This window comes from Brachyhypopomus gauderio, chromosome 15 (genome assembly GCF_052324685.1).
Source record: "Brachyhypopomus gauderio isolate BG-103 chromosome 15, BGAUD_0.2, whole genome shotgun sequence".
NCBI classification, from domain to species: Eukaryota; Metazoa; Chordata; class Actinopteri; order Gymnotiformes; family Hypopomidae; genus Brachyhypopomus; species Brachyhypopomus gauderio.
Window position 1 is genome coordinate 9,606,415 of NC_135225.1, and position 16,167 is coordinate 9,622,581.

The following is a 16,167-nucleotide window of genomic DNA, read 5'->3' on the forward strand; positions in this document are numbered from 1 at the left end:
TCATCAATAGCTCTCAATGTAACGTACAAGAGTCAACCCGTCTCCATAAAGTAGGCGGCACTGAATAAGGTCACTATAGTAGCAGTAATGCAGGACTGTGAGACGCCTGCTTATATGAACTAAAGTTGGATGATGACCAGAAGGAGCAGCAGGTGCGTGCATAGAGAGAAAGAGCGAGACAGAGAGAGAGAGAGAGAAAGAGAGAGAGGGAGGATAGAGGGGGCCGAAGATCACCAAAAGAAATGAAGGAATAGAAGGACAGAATGAGCCTCACGAGGCACTGGATCCCAAGCTCTAAAATGCAAAAGCAGAGATGCGAACACAGAGATGAGAAGCTCGACAAAGAGCTTGTACATTCCAATGGGAGAAAGAAGTGAGGAAGAGAGAGAGAGAGAGAGAGAGAGAGAAAGTGACAGAGAAACAAAGGAAATTCAATCAAATGAGAGACCAAGAGGGATTTTAAAAAGTTAGTTTAATCCATCAAAATATGATATATCACTCTGTTTGAGAGATTAAATTTACTTTTCATCCCTCCACGATCTCTCTCCGTCTCTGGATGCTCATCACGTAGCATTAAGTCTCCAGCCATCTGTCTCTTTAGATCTCCATGGTATGGCTACCAGACAAAGCTGAACACCATGAACTCATACCCATATCTGAGCAAGTTTCACACCATATGAAAAGTATCTGATACAGTTCTCTGCTTTTAACTGTAGGCTTGGATCAAAAGAAAGGACTCTGACACCATGTTCAACAAAGGCAACATGCATTTTACAACATAAGCAGTGCAGGTCATTTTAACCATGTAAGGAGAAGACGTTTCATTCCCATACATTATTTCACACTCAGACATTACTGACCCATCTCACACCAGTTTAACACTCCATTCATCACTCTGCGCCATCAGTCTCACATCCCCTCCTCTCCTCCGCACACTCCCATTACATCTCACTTAATTGTTTTCCTGACCTCCATAGGACTAAAGCCCACAAAATGACTGAGGCTTGAAATGAAAGGCCAATCTCTCCTCTTATAATTCCATACTAGCGAAGACAGTTTGGGTGTAGGGAGAGATCTGCCAAGCACTTTGTGTGTGTGTGTGTGTGTGTGTGTGTGTGTGTGTGTGTGTGTGTGTGTTTATGTGGGTTATTTTTCAGTCAATAGCATACATCATACCCCTAGCACAGCACTGGTTCACCGCAGGCCATCTTAATGTTGCCATATGAATTTCACTGACCATCTTGTGACAAGCCACAGACCCAAACCATATTTTAGCTTTTATGATCTTAAACTTTTACTTAATTAATCTTTTTCACCTGTCTTGTTTAAAATATGTCAGCGTACACTGCCAAAGAGGCCTTTAAAACTCACGTGGAACAAATAACAATAAAGGTTAGAATTCACTCAAAAATTTTCTATTTATGCAAATCATGTTCTGTTTGATAGCTGATTACTGACTGACCAAATATAATGTACACAAATGCTTCTGCTATAACATTAAACTCCTATAGAGCAATATGATAAGATAATCACCTTGCTTACACTCCCTCACAAAAAACTATTAGAAAGATGTCTGCTTATATTACAGACATTTATCAGATCACTCACTTACTGGTTTAGCCACAAATGAACTGAGTGGGGAAAACCAGAAACCCAAATGGCCGGAGGATCTATGCTCTGCAGAGTCGCTCCGAGCAGCCGTGCCGGGCGGCGCCCTCACACGCGTGTCGGCTCGGCGGATCGATGCGGCTCCGCCTCAAGGCTGGCCACACGCTGCGATCACATCTCCATGCCGACAGGCCTTCAATACCGCGATTAGCCCAGGGAGAAAATGGATAGCACGTCGCGTCTGATGATGATTCGCGGTTATTCTTCTCTCCACTCCACAGGACGAGCCAAAGGCTGCTGCTGATAACAGCAAGGAAGGCCGACGCCACCCCCCGCCGAGGGACATTAGCATACACTTGCCCAGGACCATTGTTCTGAAAGGACCCATTCGGCAGAGAGATTGTGTAATTTTATATTTTTTATTTCTCCCTCGTTTGATATGGAGCAGGTTGGAGGAGGAAAGACTAGCATTCCCAATCTAAATATACTGCCACTAATGCGCTAGCTCTGCGCTAGCTCTGCTTACTGACCGTGACTGCAGCAGAGCGCGATTACACTGATCATACACAGCGCCTTATGTTTCGGATTCACTGTTTTGTAAAGCTGTTTGCCGCAGTGTCACTTAATGTTTTTGGGGCAAGTCAGTCTGCTGACAAAGACTTTGACCCATACAGCAAACAGTGATATTAGAGTCATACAATGTTTCTGAACCGAATTTCAGAAGTGAATCTATCTCATGGCCCAAGTATCCCTGTGATGATGATAACTATACATAAAAATCAAATCATGAACTGAGTACTCAAGCCATTCTAATTTTCCAGTTTTCTCACAGAAAGATGAAAAAACAAATGCCACTCCATTAGTAACACATAATACCATTACACTTACACGTGCAGAATAAGGCACAGCTACGTACGAGGTGTGTGCTTTGGCATACAACAGTGCACAGAACATCTGTTGCCATGAAAAATGTGTGAGGCACATTCTTAACAGAATTAACATCGACATAAAAGTAGAAGAGTAGCTGGTTCCATCCGACAGTGGTCAGAACGCGAGCTTCGGCTAATCCGATAGGACGGTTAATCCGAACCGCGCACAGAGACTACAGTCCAGGGACGAGCTTCATCTGAACAGGGTAAAGAACGTGTCAGTGTAGGTGGCGCCTGCCTCGAATAACCTGGAATTAAGAAACATTCCACACATGGCTGAGTCTACTTAAAAATCTGTGTCGGTGTGCATTATATGCCTGCATGTGCAACAAGGCCGTGGGCGAGTGTGTGTGGGCATGCTTTATTGAGTGCGTTTTAATGTCCATGATGCTACAAATACACACAAAGGCTGTAACTACTGCAGATCGCGTCCCCTCTCTGCCTTTGAGTAGATCTAATCCTCCTTGCACTTGACGTGTGCTCCATCCAAATGCAGGTACCAACGTTGCAGCAAGAACATCCCTCACCCTGCAGTTCTCATGACAGAGCACAGCCTTGAATACTCAGAGGTTGAGCACCTCTTTATAATCACTCAGACACAGGCATGCATCAAAGAAACGTTATCTGTGGACCAATCGCGTGAGAGCGAGGCTGAGCCCCGGTTGTCAGAGTCGTGCGGGGCAGGGCGACCGCACTGAGGCTACGGTCCTCCTCTGTGGCCTGCTCCAGAGGAAGGTCCATCTTTCATCTCCGCTAAGTTTGCTGGAAGGGCTTCAGTAATCATTCAAGGGCAAAAAAAAACAAGCTGCAGTCTCCTCTGCTGTGACCTGGGCACTGGCAAAGCATCACAAACGCTCAGACTGAGGCAGAGAGTACGAACCCTACAGGGGACAGAGCCAGAGTTGGCATGCTCTTCCCCTGCAACACATGCGTCAGTAGTCCTAATTAAGGAATATGACACACGCGCTCTTCAGCGCATGGGCTGCATGACAGACGGATACCGTGCGTCTGTGTGCATGACGCCCAGCAGGTCAGTGATGAAATTGTCAGTGATGGAAACCGAGACTGAATTAAACTATACCGCCTTTTCCCAGAGTTCAACTCTACCCATGTTCTCTCCATTCATCATCAGCAGCACACCCACACACACGCACACACACACACACACACGCAGTCACTCACACACCTCACCAGCTGGGAGTTTTCAAAAGCATCAGTCCCTAAAGCCCAACACAATTGCCCTGTTATTGTCCACTCATCCACTGCTCAGAGGTGTGTGTGTGTGTGTGTGTGTGTGTGTGTGTGTGTGTGTGTGTGTGTGTGTGTGTGTGTGTGTGTGTAGGAGGGGGGGCTGGTTGTGGGTGTCAGAGTCTAACAGAGAGGAAGAGAAAGAATATGTGCACATATGCAGTTTGCATTCAACAGTAACACTATACAGTGACGCCTTTTCTGTGCAAGCACAAGTGAAACCAAATATACACTAAGGTTTCCATGGCCCAAAAAGGCAAGTACTTAATTTAATACATTTGCAAGTAAAAGTGTGTGTGTGTGTGTGTGTGTGTGTGTGTGTGTGTGTGTGTGTGTGTGTGTGTGTGTGTGTGTGCCTAAATGTGGAGGGGTGTGTGTAGGGAAGGGAGGATGACCAATTAGGTGACAGCAGCAGTGAGTCAATCTAAATATCCCAGGTTGATGCCCGTGTGTGGTAATACCCACCACCCAGAGCTCCTCCCACCTATCTCATGGCATACTGCTATCAAAATAACACAGGGACAGACAGGATAGACAGGAAAATATTGTGTGGCCTACAAAAAAAAAGAACTAATCCAAACAGATTAATTTCTAAAAATTCAGGCAGTTTATGGGTACTTGTCACATTGTCACTGAGTAATACTTACCAATATACTACTTTATTTAGCTTGAAGAAATTACATTTGATTTGAATATTTAAACTTATTGTAGTGAATAATAATCATGTTGAGCTTGACCTTTTTGACAGTGATATCTGACCTTAGTTGCTCAGCTTTTCAAATTATAATATAAAAAGATTTCCAGGACCACAGTCCCACATCACAATGTAAACTGGAACGACAGCCAATCTGTTTCTGTTGCCTTTGCTTTGGCAAATTGTGTTTAGAATCTAATTTCTCATATATTATATATATCAAGAATAAATCTGTGACAGAGCATGAACACAGCAACACAGCATTATTTTCTATTCAATTCCATGTATTCCACTATTGCAGCTATTATGTCTGCATTTACCGATCTGTGAATTACAGACACTTAAATGCCTGAACTCAAAGCTGATATCTATGAAACAATAGGGAGGGACCTTTATGAGTGACACTTCTGGAACAATAGGGAGGGACCTTTATGAGTGACACTTCTGGAACAACAGGGAGGGACTTTTATGAGTGACACCTCTGGAACAATAGGGAGGGACCTTTATGAGTGACACCTCTGGAACAATAGGGAGGGACCTTTATGAGTGACACCTCTGGAACAATAGGGAGGGACTTTTATGAGTGACACCTCTGAAACAATAGGGAGGGACTTTTATGAGTGACACCTCTGGAACAGCAGAGAAAGTATACTTTTTTGTAGCGTAAGATCAGTAGATTTACAGTTGTCATGAATGCTTGTGTTTGCGTGAACACGGCTGTTTGCATAGATCGTTGCTGACACTGATGTGACACGGTCACACAAACCCACTTCCCATGAGAAGTATGAGAAACTTCAAATTAAAGGTCCTTTCATTAGATGCATTATCTTAGATCTGCTTATGTTAAATGTTTTTTATTGTTGCCTGTTTATAAATAGCTGTTAGGCTTGGCACTATGGTCTATGATATGCAATACGGCACAAATAGTCTCAGTGTGAAAATAAGCTTTTATAGTGTAAACATGTCCGGTAGTGCTTTGGGGCACTATCCAAGATACTGTACGACAACAGGCAGGCCTTTCTTATTTCTTCCAGAAGTGACAAATGGATTCATTAAAAACTTTAATTCGGCCCTTTCCCAACCAGGATCACATTTTTAGTCCTGCATCATTCTGGAGTTATGTGGGCTGAAACATTCTCTTGGGAAATGCCCGGCTTCCTTGGAGAAAGATCCATGGGCCTCTTAACCGAACCTCCCAGCTTAAGGAGTGTTTATTAAAAAATGGATAGGCCCCTCCTGCACGCTATAAAAAAAAAACTATGGCTCCTTCAACACTCTAGGCGTAAACACCAAACTAGGTCTACTACACAACAGGCACTGAGGTTATATTTTAGGTTAATCTGCTGGAGTTCATTATTAATGAAACCAACAAAATGACATTCCAGGCTGTTTCCTATCGGGTGGTTTGTCTCTGCTGGGTGGGATCTCTGTTCCTGGTATGCTCAGTAAGGCAGGCTGGGCCTGCGTCTGATGGGGGATTTTCATTTCACTGTATTTTATATGACAGACACAGCTTCAGCTCTTCTGTAAGGACATCCGGCCCCGGAGACAGCACACTACAGGGTTATTAATCATACACGTACACCTGGCTTTGAGCAATTACCTCTCCATGGAGAACACACACGTAGCTGTGGACATGCGCACACACACATAATATTAAAATAAGGCATATACAAAACTGTAAGCAAGAATAAGGGAAATACAATATTAAAACTTTTAAACCACTGGCTCAGGAAACAAACAACACACATACCAACACACAAACAGCGAAAGTTTGGTGCTGACCGCAAACATGATGGGGGTTCTTTCAGGAGGCGGGTTTAGGGTGGTGTGGGCCTCCTGTTTGCGGAGAGAGCAGGACTGTCTGAGGCTGATGAAATCCTCCAATGTCCTCATTCATCAAAGCCCAGGCCACATATTAATTATCCACCACCTTCAGCCTAACAGCAGAGGACACAGTTACCCACACACATACGTCCGGGCACACATGCGCACCCACGCACACACACACACACACAGAATAAAAAAAAACACTTCTGTTCTCTTACACACACCTACCAAAGAATGACAGGTCTCAAAGTCACAAAGCACAGTGAATTCACAGTGGACCACCATGAACCTGGTTAAATATACATACAGGAAAAAAAAATATTTAAAAAGCCATTCATTCTTTTTTTTTTTTTTTTGACTTTCAAACATACAAAAATCAACCTTGCAAACAGGTGGAATGACACGCTGAAGTTGCAAGAAAAGAAACACGGGCATAGATTCCTATTAGTTAACAATTACCACCCACCAAAAGTGGCTACGTCTTCTCTGGATGTGGCAAGGGTTAATGCTCAAGTGTGGGGTTGTAATTGGTATAATTTTTGCACGTTCTGCCATGGCCTTGACTTAATCATGCCATAATTTGACAAAGCAATCTCTCATCAGGATAGAAGATACAAGTGTGAGAGGGATGAAGAGAACTCGGGATGACCTTGTTAAGCAACGATTAGTCCACTTCACCCAACTCCGCCATCGCTACCTTTCACCATGTCCACCCATTAGATGGGAACAAGACACAGTTCATGCCATCGCCAGAGAGGGAGGAGGGTCAATTAGAGCACTTTACAAAGATAAAAGCCTAATTATCTCGGCCACGCCGGCCATAAGTTCCTCCACTTCATTATGCTCTCTCAGCCGCAAACATCAGAGCACTTCTGGAGGCCCTGGGCATCAGAAACAAAAGAAGAGCTCAACCATGTGTGTGGGCTACAGGCCAGAGAAGGGGACGCCTAATTGATCTTCAGTAGCTTGATTAAAGCTGTAACAGCACTGTGTGCCGGGGAAACGGGTGGGGCTCCATCTACGAGTTCCTCCGCTGGGACATCTCCTCGATCTTCTACCATGAGGCAAGATGACCGTCACACAAGACTGTCAGTATGATAGATGAAGGATTATATGTGTGATTGTGTGTGTGTCCATCCCTAACCTTCAGATGTGCCCTCCTGTCTCGGCCAGGGCCATCCTCTGCAGAAGAGCAGTGCTCACAAAGTCACTGTGCATTTTTGCCTTTGCTGTTAAATAAACATCATAAATATGTAATTTTGTCCTCCACATCTGCCAGAGCGTTGACGGACTTTGCTTCTTGCAGGCCGACGGTGACAGGGCGTGTCCCTTTCACTCACTCCTACGACATGTGTGGAACCCCCACATCTTCATTCTGTCCCCAGACAACTGAGAGATGCTAATGAGCCCAGAGGGCTGAACCTGACGTCCAGAGTGGCAGAGGTAAGCACATGCATTGGCCCGAGGACCCTGTCCATCATCAGGAGCACTAACAACTTTTCTGAATCTGATAAGTATTTGAATCTGTCTTAGGTTCATATATCGCCATTTTGCTTTTCTAAGCTGTTCTAGACAGATGATACTATTCTACGGTGAGGATTATTTTTCTTCTTCAAACCATAACAGTAAGATAATGCTGGCTCCTGCACTCACGAAAGGAAATGCATGCGGAGGGGAAGAGACAGCAAGGAGAAGTAAACAAGACAGAGACAGAGGACATCTGAAAGAAAGAGAAGAGGAAATAACCATCGCTACAGACTACCTTCATCAGTCTTCCTGGGTTTGGGTTGGAAGTTGACTGATTTGAGCTGTTCGTTGATAAAGCTGTCATCATATGTGACAGCTATGACAAGATGCATTATATTATTGCAGGCTCATTGGAGGAAACCTCCCAAGGTGTCGGTCCTGATTGGCTGTCAGCATGGTTGATGTACGCTGTCACCAGGAGCCATTGTAAGAAGACGTTGATGGATTACCATGTTACTGAAAATTACATGTTAATGTTTGAGGTTATCAGGCCTTATACCTTCACCAAACTGGTTTTCATTTCACTTCGGTTCCATGAAAAGTGAAATCTGTTTAGAGCTTTTTGAGAAAAAGGACAACACTGTACAATTAAGGTTAATTAATCTATTGAGTAAACTATTTAAAGAAATTATTTTGCACAATCGTTTGTGTTCATCGTTAGCATGCATATGCAACATGTAATTTTTTGGTGGGTATGTATGTGAGTTTACAAACAGATCCACACAATCCACATTATTGTAATGTCAAGTTTCATAAGAGTACACAGAGACATACAATATATTTAACAAAACCTGTTTTAAACCCTACGTGTACTGTGCCTCCAGTATCAATTAGCCACACCAAAGACAGCAACCACACAGCAAAATAAACTATTAGCTGTTTTACACTCACAGTGGAAGCCTGATGTGTTTCATGCTGCAATTATTTAAACAGCAAGCAGCACATGGAACATCAACACACAAGACAAAGCAGCGGTTGTAACAACACCTGCACACTGACACAGGAAAAGAGAGAAACACAGCTAGAATATTGTCAAGCTGAGACATTTTTCTAAACACCTTCATCCTTGTAGTGAAGGACCATGACATTGTGTGGCAGGTTGATTTTTACATTCAGCAATACAAATGTGAGAGATGGGGGAGAATTGTACCCAAATCCAGGGCCACATGGACCCAAACCTGGAGTAGTGTGCGGGAGAACATAGATCCAAACCCAGGATAGTGTGGGGGAGTGTGGGGGAGAACATGGATCCAAACCCAGGATAGTGTGGGGGAGAACATAGATCCAAACCCAGGATAGTGTGGGGGAGTGTGCGGGAGAACATAGATCCAAACCCAGGATAGTGTGGGGGAGTGTGCGGGAGAACATAGATCCAAACCCAGGATAGTGTGGGGGAGTATGCGGGAGAACATAGATCCAAACCCAGGATAGTGTGGGGGAGTGTGCGGGAGAACATAGATCCAAACCCAGGATAGTGTGGGGGGGTGTGCGGGAGAACATAGATCCAAACCCAGGATAGTGTGGGGGAGTGTGCGGGAGAACATAGATCCAAACCTAGGATAGTGTGGGGGAGTGTGCGGGAGAACATAGATCCAAACCCAGGATAGTGTGGGGGGGTGTGCGGGAGAACATAGATCTAAACCCAGGATAGTGTGGGGGAGTGTGCGGGAGAACATAGATCCAAACCCAGGATAGTGTGGGGGAGTGTGCGGGAGAACATAGATCCAAACCCAGGATAGTGTGGGGGGTGTGGGGGAGAACATAGATCCAAACCCAGGATAGTGTGGGAGAGTGTGCGGGAGAACATAGATCCAAACCCAGGATAGTGTGGGGGAGTGTGCGGGAGAACATAGATCTAAACCCAGGATAGTGTGGGGGAGTGTGCGGGAGAACATAGATCCAAACCCAGGATAGTGTGGGGGAGTGTGCGGGAGAACATAGATCCAAACCCAGGATAGTGTGGGGGAGTGTGCGGGAGAACATAGATCCAAACCCAGGATAGTGTGGGGGGGTGTGGGGGAGAACATAGATCCAAACCCAGGATAGTGTGGGGGAGTGTGCGGGAGAACATAGATCCAAACCCAGGATAGTGTGGGGGGGTGTGGGAGAACATAGATCCAAACCCAGGATAGTGTGGGGGGGTGTGGGGGAGAACATAGATCCAAACCCAGGATAGTGTGGGGGAGTGTGCGGGAGAACATAGATCCAAACCCAGGATAGTGTGGGGGAGTGTGCGGGAGAACATAGATCTAAACCCAGGATAGTGTGGGGGAGTGTGCGGGAGAACATAGATCCAAACCCAGGATAGTGTGGGGGAGTGTGCGGGAGAACATAGATCCAAACCCAGGATAGTGTGGGGGAGTGTGCGGGAGAACATAGATCCAAACCCAGGATAGTGTGGGGGGGTGTGGGGGAGAACATAGATCCAAACCCAGGATAGTGTGGGGGAGTGTGCGGGAGAACATAGATCCAAACCCAGGATAGTGTGGGGGGGTGTGGGAGAACATAGATCCAAACCCAGGATAGTGTGGGGGAGTGTGCGGGAGAACATAGATCCAAACCCAGGATAGTGTGGGGGGGTGTGGGAGAGAACCTAGTCCAAACCCAGAGCCACATGATGTTCTCCCTGCTCTCATACACCAAGCCACCTCCTCTCACAGAGGTAAGCCAAGGAGAAATCAAATAGAAGAGGGTCTGTCATATTTGATATGCAATACTACAGAACATGTGGCTTATACAGTATAAATATGCATTTTGCAACTATATCATTTGGCGTGTGTGCATGCACACACACACATACAACCCACACACACACACACACACACACACACCCACACCCACACCCACACCCACTTTACAGGGTTTTTCCACTGATGTGAGCATTACTATAGGTAAATAATGCCTTCCTAAGTCTAAGCTTAACTTTAACCTCAATAACCAAAAGGAAAACTTCTTGATATAAAGTTCCAACATAAAAATCTTCACGCTTCAATCTCCTCTTGTTATACAACACAAAGACACACTGGACACTGAGGAGCAGGCTGAGGCACAGTGTCTGTAGTAGTGCTTTCACAGTCTATGTGATGTGTGTGACTATAATTTTGCTGGAGAGCATAAATGTGGGGTTCGCCTATGAAAGCACACGGCCTTCACATAGGACAGAGTTCACGTGTGTGTGTGTGTGTGTGTGTGTGTGTGTGTGTGTGTGTGTGTGGTGATGAACTCCTGAACGAGTGAGTGTTCATGCGAGTTCGTACCGTAGTTTTGTTGTAGAGGGCGTGGTTGTCCAGCAGCATATCACGCTCCAGTCTGGCAAAGCGCCGTAAGTCCCGGTCGAACTGCTGCAGAAAAATAGCCACACCAAAGCCCCTTTCAACAACATGCTGGAATCATTAACACATAAATTAGACAATCAATTACCAGTTGTTCACAAACTGACAGCATAGCTAATTGTGAGATTGCATTTCCACAAATTAATCACTTCAGAACAGTATTACAAAATAAAACCTGTTACTGTTAGCAAATTACAGTGTCCAGCTGCCAGTCAGACTACTCTTTTCTGAAGTCAGTATGCCCTGTTTGCTTATCAACCCTAAACAGTAAAACAGTTATTTAAGAAGCATGGCTTTCACCATTAGTGTTCCTAATCGGGCTGGGTACCCAAATGCTACTCTGTTATGCTGTATTAAGAGCACCGTTTGACATTAATCTCTTTAAAAATACTTATCATGGCTTGCAGACTTATTTAAATTGCATTCTATTAATCTCTCCTAAACTCTAATGCTTTTTGCGATACACGAGCCTTCCAAAGGGCATGACCATGTTAGCACTGTTTATCAGCAGGGCATGTCAAGGGGAGGCTGCACGACACTGCAGAACTCACAAATGAACAAAGCAGAAATGAAATGCAAAAGGAACATTCTGGAACACAGTAACAAATTTTATCAAGACAGGAAACACAGAGCGGAGGGATAACACACATTCTAATCCCTTACAATTATTCACAAGAAGCACTTGATACACAATTGAAAGACAATTTTCCAGCACCACTTTAACTGGTGTTTTCTTCAGTCTTTGGTTTCGCTCAGTCACTCTAACTGTCTCAGTGAAAATGTTCTTTTGGGACCACAGCTGGTGCTAGGCCTCATGGGATATCACTCTAGGGATGGGTAATTATGGCCGGTTGGCAGAGGTGCCCAGTAAGCCATGTATTGGCACAAAGTTCAGGGTTGCCATGTTTTTAGAAATTGCCCCCAATCAAACTGGTTTCTGCCACTTTCCTTGATCTCAAGGACCTACATGTCATCCAAAGATTGCACTGTTCCTTTAAGAAGCAGCAGCAGCCACTGTCCTTACCGTGGAGCCGCTCCAGCCCAGCAGGGCAAAGGCGTAGCATTCGGTGGGAGGGGCCACCAGGTCCACTCGCACAGCCTTCCAGCCCCTCCGGCTGCCTGGCTCCTCCCTGTGGCCCTCCACCTGCTTCAGCCACAGCTTCACGATCAGGAAGCATTTCTGGAAGTGGTCCATGGCCTCGAAGCGACGACTCGGCAGCTTGCTAAGTTGAAAAGTCGATTCATGGAAATCCGAATACAGAAGAATACCCTGGGAAGGAAGGTGTGGATTAGTCCATCATCTCATGCGCACCATCTACATTATATGAAACTATCTTTGGCCTAATCTCACTCTTCGTCAGGAACCAATAGACTGACACACATCTGTTATCATTCATCTCCGTACCCCTTCACTCTTCTCACTGGCGGTCACATTCTGGACAATAGCTGATCTTGTATTATTTGGGTTGTGGACCATTTTCAACAAAGTTGTACAATATTTACATGGGACAATTGCACGACAGGTTCAGACTTGTCTGACACCTAGAAATATCCAACCAAAATCAGTCCTTCAGTCAAAAACTGACCATGTACGAATGGTCAGAAGCCACAATGCATGGCATTAATTGATAATTCTGAGCTAATTTCTTATTCTGATACTATTATAAATGTTTGTTTTCAGTGGAAGTCTATATAACAATAACAACACAAATTATTATAATAAACAATCATAGTAAGTTATGGATGCAAGTCAAACTCTGACATGCAAGTCAAACTTGTAAACAAGTAGATATGATTTAGAATTAGTATAACAAGTGTATATGAACTATTTATTAATATTGAATGAGGTGATTTTTGGAATTACAGTCCAAGCAGTAAAAGTCCACCACTTTCAGGGAGAGGGGGGTAATTTTGGTAAAGAACAGACTGCTAGAGGGTGTTTTTCTCAGTACACAATTCGTGCTAAAGTGTAACCCTTAATGCAGCTGCAGCGGTGGGGTGCCATTCTCAATCTGTGCTAAACAGCTCCGCTCCACAGGAAATGAAATCAGCTCCAGACTTCACCGCTGAGCGGATGCAAGCAGCAAGAAGCATAGGTTAGGAAAAGAAGAGGAGGGAAAGAGGAGAGGGAGGTGGGGAGAGTGGGGAGGAGAGAAAGAGAGGAGGGAGGGAGAGATGAGGATGGAGAAATAGCCCAAATTGGAAGAGGAAAGTGGTGAGAGAGAGTAGGATAGAAAAAAACGAGGGAAAGAAATCACAGGGGAAAAAATGAGTTCAAAAGACAGAAATAAAGGAAAGGTAAGGCAAGCAAGAGAGAGGGTGTGGGAGGGTGTGGATGATGAGTGAGGGGTGAGGGGGGTGTGGGGGGTGTGGATGATGGGTGAGGGGTGAGGGGGTGTGGATGATGGGTGAGGGTGAGAGGGTCAGAGGGTGAGAGGGTGGGGGGATGATGGGTGAGAGGGTGAGCGGGGTGTGGATGATGGGTGAGGGTGAGAGGGTCAGAGGGTCAGAGGGTGGGGGGATGATGGGTGAGCGGGGTGTGGATGATGGGTGAGAAGTGAGGGGGTGAGAGGGTGTGGATGATGGGTGGGGGTGAGAGGGTGAGGGGGGTGTGGATGATGGGTGAGGGGTAAGAGGGGTGTGGGTGAGGGGTGAGAGGGTGAGGGGGTGTGGATGATGGGTGAGGGCTGAGAGGGTGAGGGGGTGGGGGGTGTGGATGATGGGTGAGGGGTGAGAGGGTGAGGGGGTGTGGATGATGGGTGAGGGCTGAGAGGGTGAGAGGGGTGTGGATGATGGGTGAGGGTTAGAGGGTGAGAGGGTGGGGGGATGGTCAGGGCTGGGCATGGGTGGAGGCTGGAAATTGATTTCCTCTGGGCCTGCGCCCACTCTGATTATTCAGCTCCTGATAGGAGCAGCACTAAGGCGATTAACATTACAAATTGTCAGTTTAATTCCAGTAGCCGCAATAATTGTTGAGTTACAATATCTCTCGTGCAGGCCATAAATCTGCAGCACTCGTACTAAAGAGCAGTAATTGCCAGAGGAGCCATGACTTGTTCTCTCACTCTCTCTCTCTCTCTCTCTCTCTCTCTCTCTCTCTCTCTCTCTCTCTCTCTCTCTCTCTCTCTCTCTCTCTCTCTCTCTCTCTCTCTCTCTCTCTCACACACACACACACACACACACACACACACACACACACACACACACACACACACACACACTCTCCCTCTCTCTCTCTCACACACACACACACACACACTCTCTCACTCTCACACACACACACACTCTCTCTCTCTATCTCTCTCTCACACTCGCACACTATCTCTCACACACACACACAAACACACAATCTCTCTCACACACACACAGACACACTCGCTTTCTCTCTCTCTCTCTCTCTCACACACACACACACACACTCGCTCTCTCTCACACACACACCCACACACACAAACCTTCTCTCACATACTCACACACTCTCTCACCCACACTTTCTCACACTGTCGCTCTTTCTCTCTCACACACACACATGCATGCAGACAATCACATTGTCTTTTTCTCTCTCTCTCTCTCTCACACACACACACACACACACACACACACGCATAAACTCCCTGACAGGCACTCAGTGTAATTGAAGCTCACCATGGCAGGAACATCCTATCACTCTTCCTTTGTCTAACAGGCCTCCCCATCCTGCAATGTAACACGAAGGCACCATACACTCAGCCAATGAAATGGGAGGTTATTGTAATGGCCAATGAGATGGACGAGAGGGCACTTGTTACAACAGGGTTGGGGCTGAATTTCTCTATTGATCTCTGCCCTTTCTCCAACTCAGGCTCTCTCTCTCACTCTCACTCTCACTCTCACTCACTCGTGAACACTCTTCTGATACCCAGGGTAGTGTGGGGGAGTGTCGGGGATAAAAGGAGGTGGGCATGCTCAAACCCTTTGGCCAGGCTGCTGTGATGTAAGGGACTGATTTTGTATGTAACTACATGGAACATTTCACTGCTCATTACTACAGACCCATGGCAATGAATGTGGCTGTAATGGCACTCAACTACAGCTGTGCTCTGAATCATACACTGACATACAGCAATCATTCGTCTCACTTACAAGGAACTATGCTGTAGCTAGACCTGAATAATTTTTTATATTATTTGTATTTGTATTAATACTATAATACTATTTTTGAGAAGAAATGATAGACAGCCTTCATGTAAACAAGTCCCAGCCGCTCTGGTTCTGTTGTAATGGTTGATTCTGGTAGTTTCACTCTTGAATTGAAGAGAGTCAGTGTGGTGGTTTGCACTCAACATGTGTGACAGAGAAACAGGCTACAATCTGCACTTTCTCAACAGCCCAAGGTAAACAGGGTTTCTAAAAGTAAATGACTTTGGCTGTGAGACAGGCCAATATGACAACATACTCTGGATCTACTACCTACAGGAATATATCATGACTTCTAGCTTACCTATACAGAACTAACTCCACTGACGTGTTTTCTAAAGAACACTGAGGCAGCTGATCAAACGTATACATTTTTTTTCTGCTTTATATATTTACTTGAGTAATGTAGTTTTATAAGTTGCTCTGTCTACTTGAAGAAACCTTTAGGAGTAGATGATGGGCACAGTGGTGGGACCATTGTTATGCCCTGTGAGGTGACAAGAGCAGAAGACGAAGAGGACCATATCCTAACAAATACAGTCATAGCAGCTGAGCTCAACGCTCGGGCATTTCAGTAGGCGGCTTCACAGTGCTCCAGTGCACACTGACGGTCAGAATCATCATGAAATGGTAAATACCGTAAATTAATTTAAATTACAGTCCTAATTATCCCTGGTTTTAAAGTAAATGGGTAGTGTGGCCATGTGCAACGGCATGTCAGGTTTTAGCAGATCATATGAATGTCACCATTAGATTTACATTGGCATGGGAGATAGTCGAGTGAAGTCTTTAAGCTAATGAAACAGACTGCTAACACAGGTAC

General features: G+C 45.3%; 1 protein-coding gene across 1 annotated transcript in view; it reads right to left on the reverse strand.

The window, feature by feature from the left end:
• dntt (deoxynucleotidyltransferase, terminal) overlaps positions 1–16,167 on the reverse strand; it is an 81,309-nt gene that overhangs the window by 12,976 nt on the left and 52,166 nt on the right. Inside the window, exons 9-10 of the mRNA XM_076975401.1 lie at positions 12,193–12,438; positions 11,094–11,177 (exon numbers count right to left, since the gene is read on the reverse strand). Of these exons, the coding sequence (XP_076831516.1) occupies positions 11,094–11,177; positions 12,193–12,438 (330 nt within the window). The remainder of the gene's footprint in view (positions 1–11,093; positions 11,178–12,192; positions 12,439–16,167) is intronic.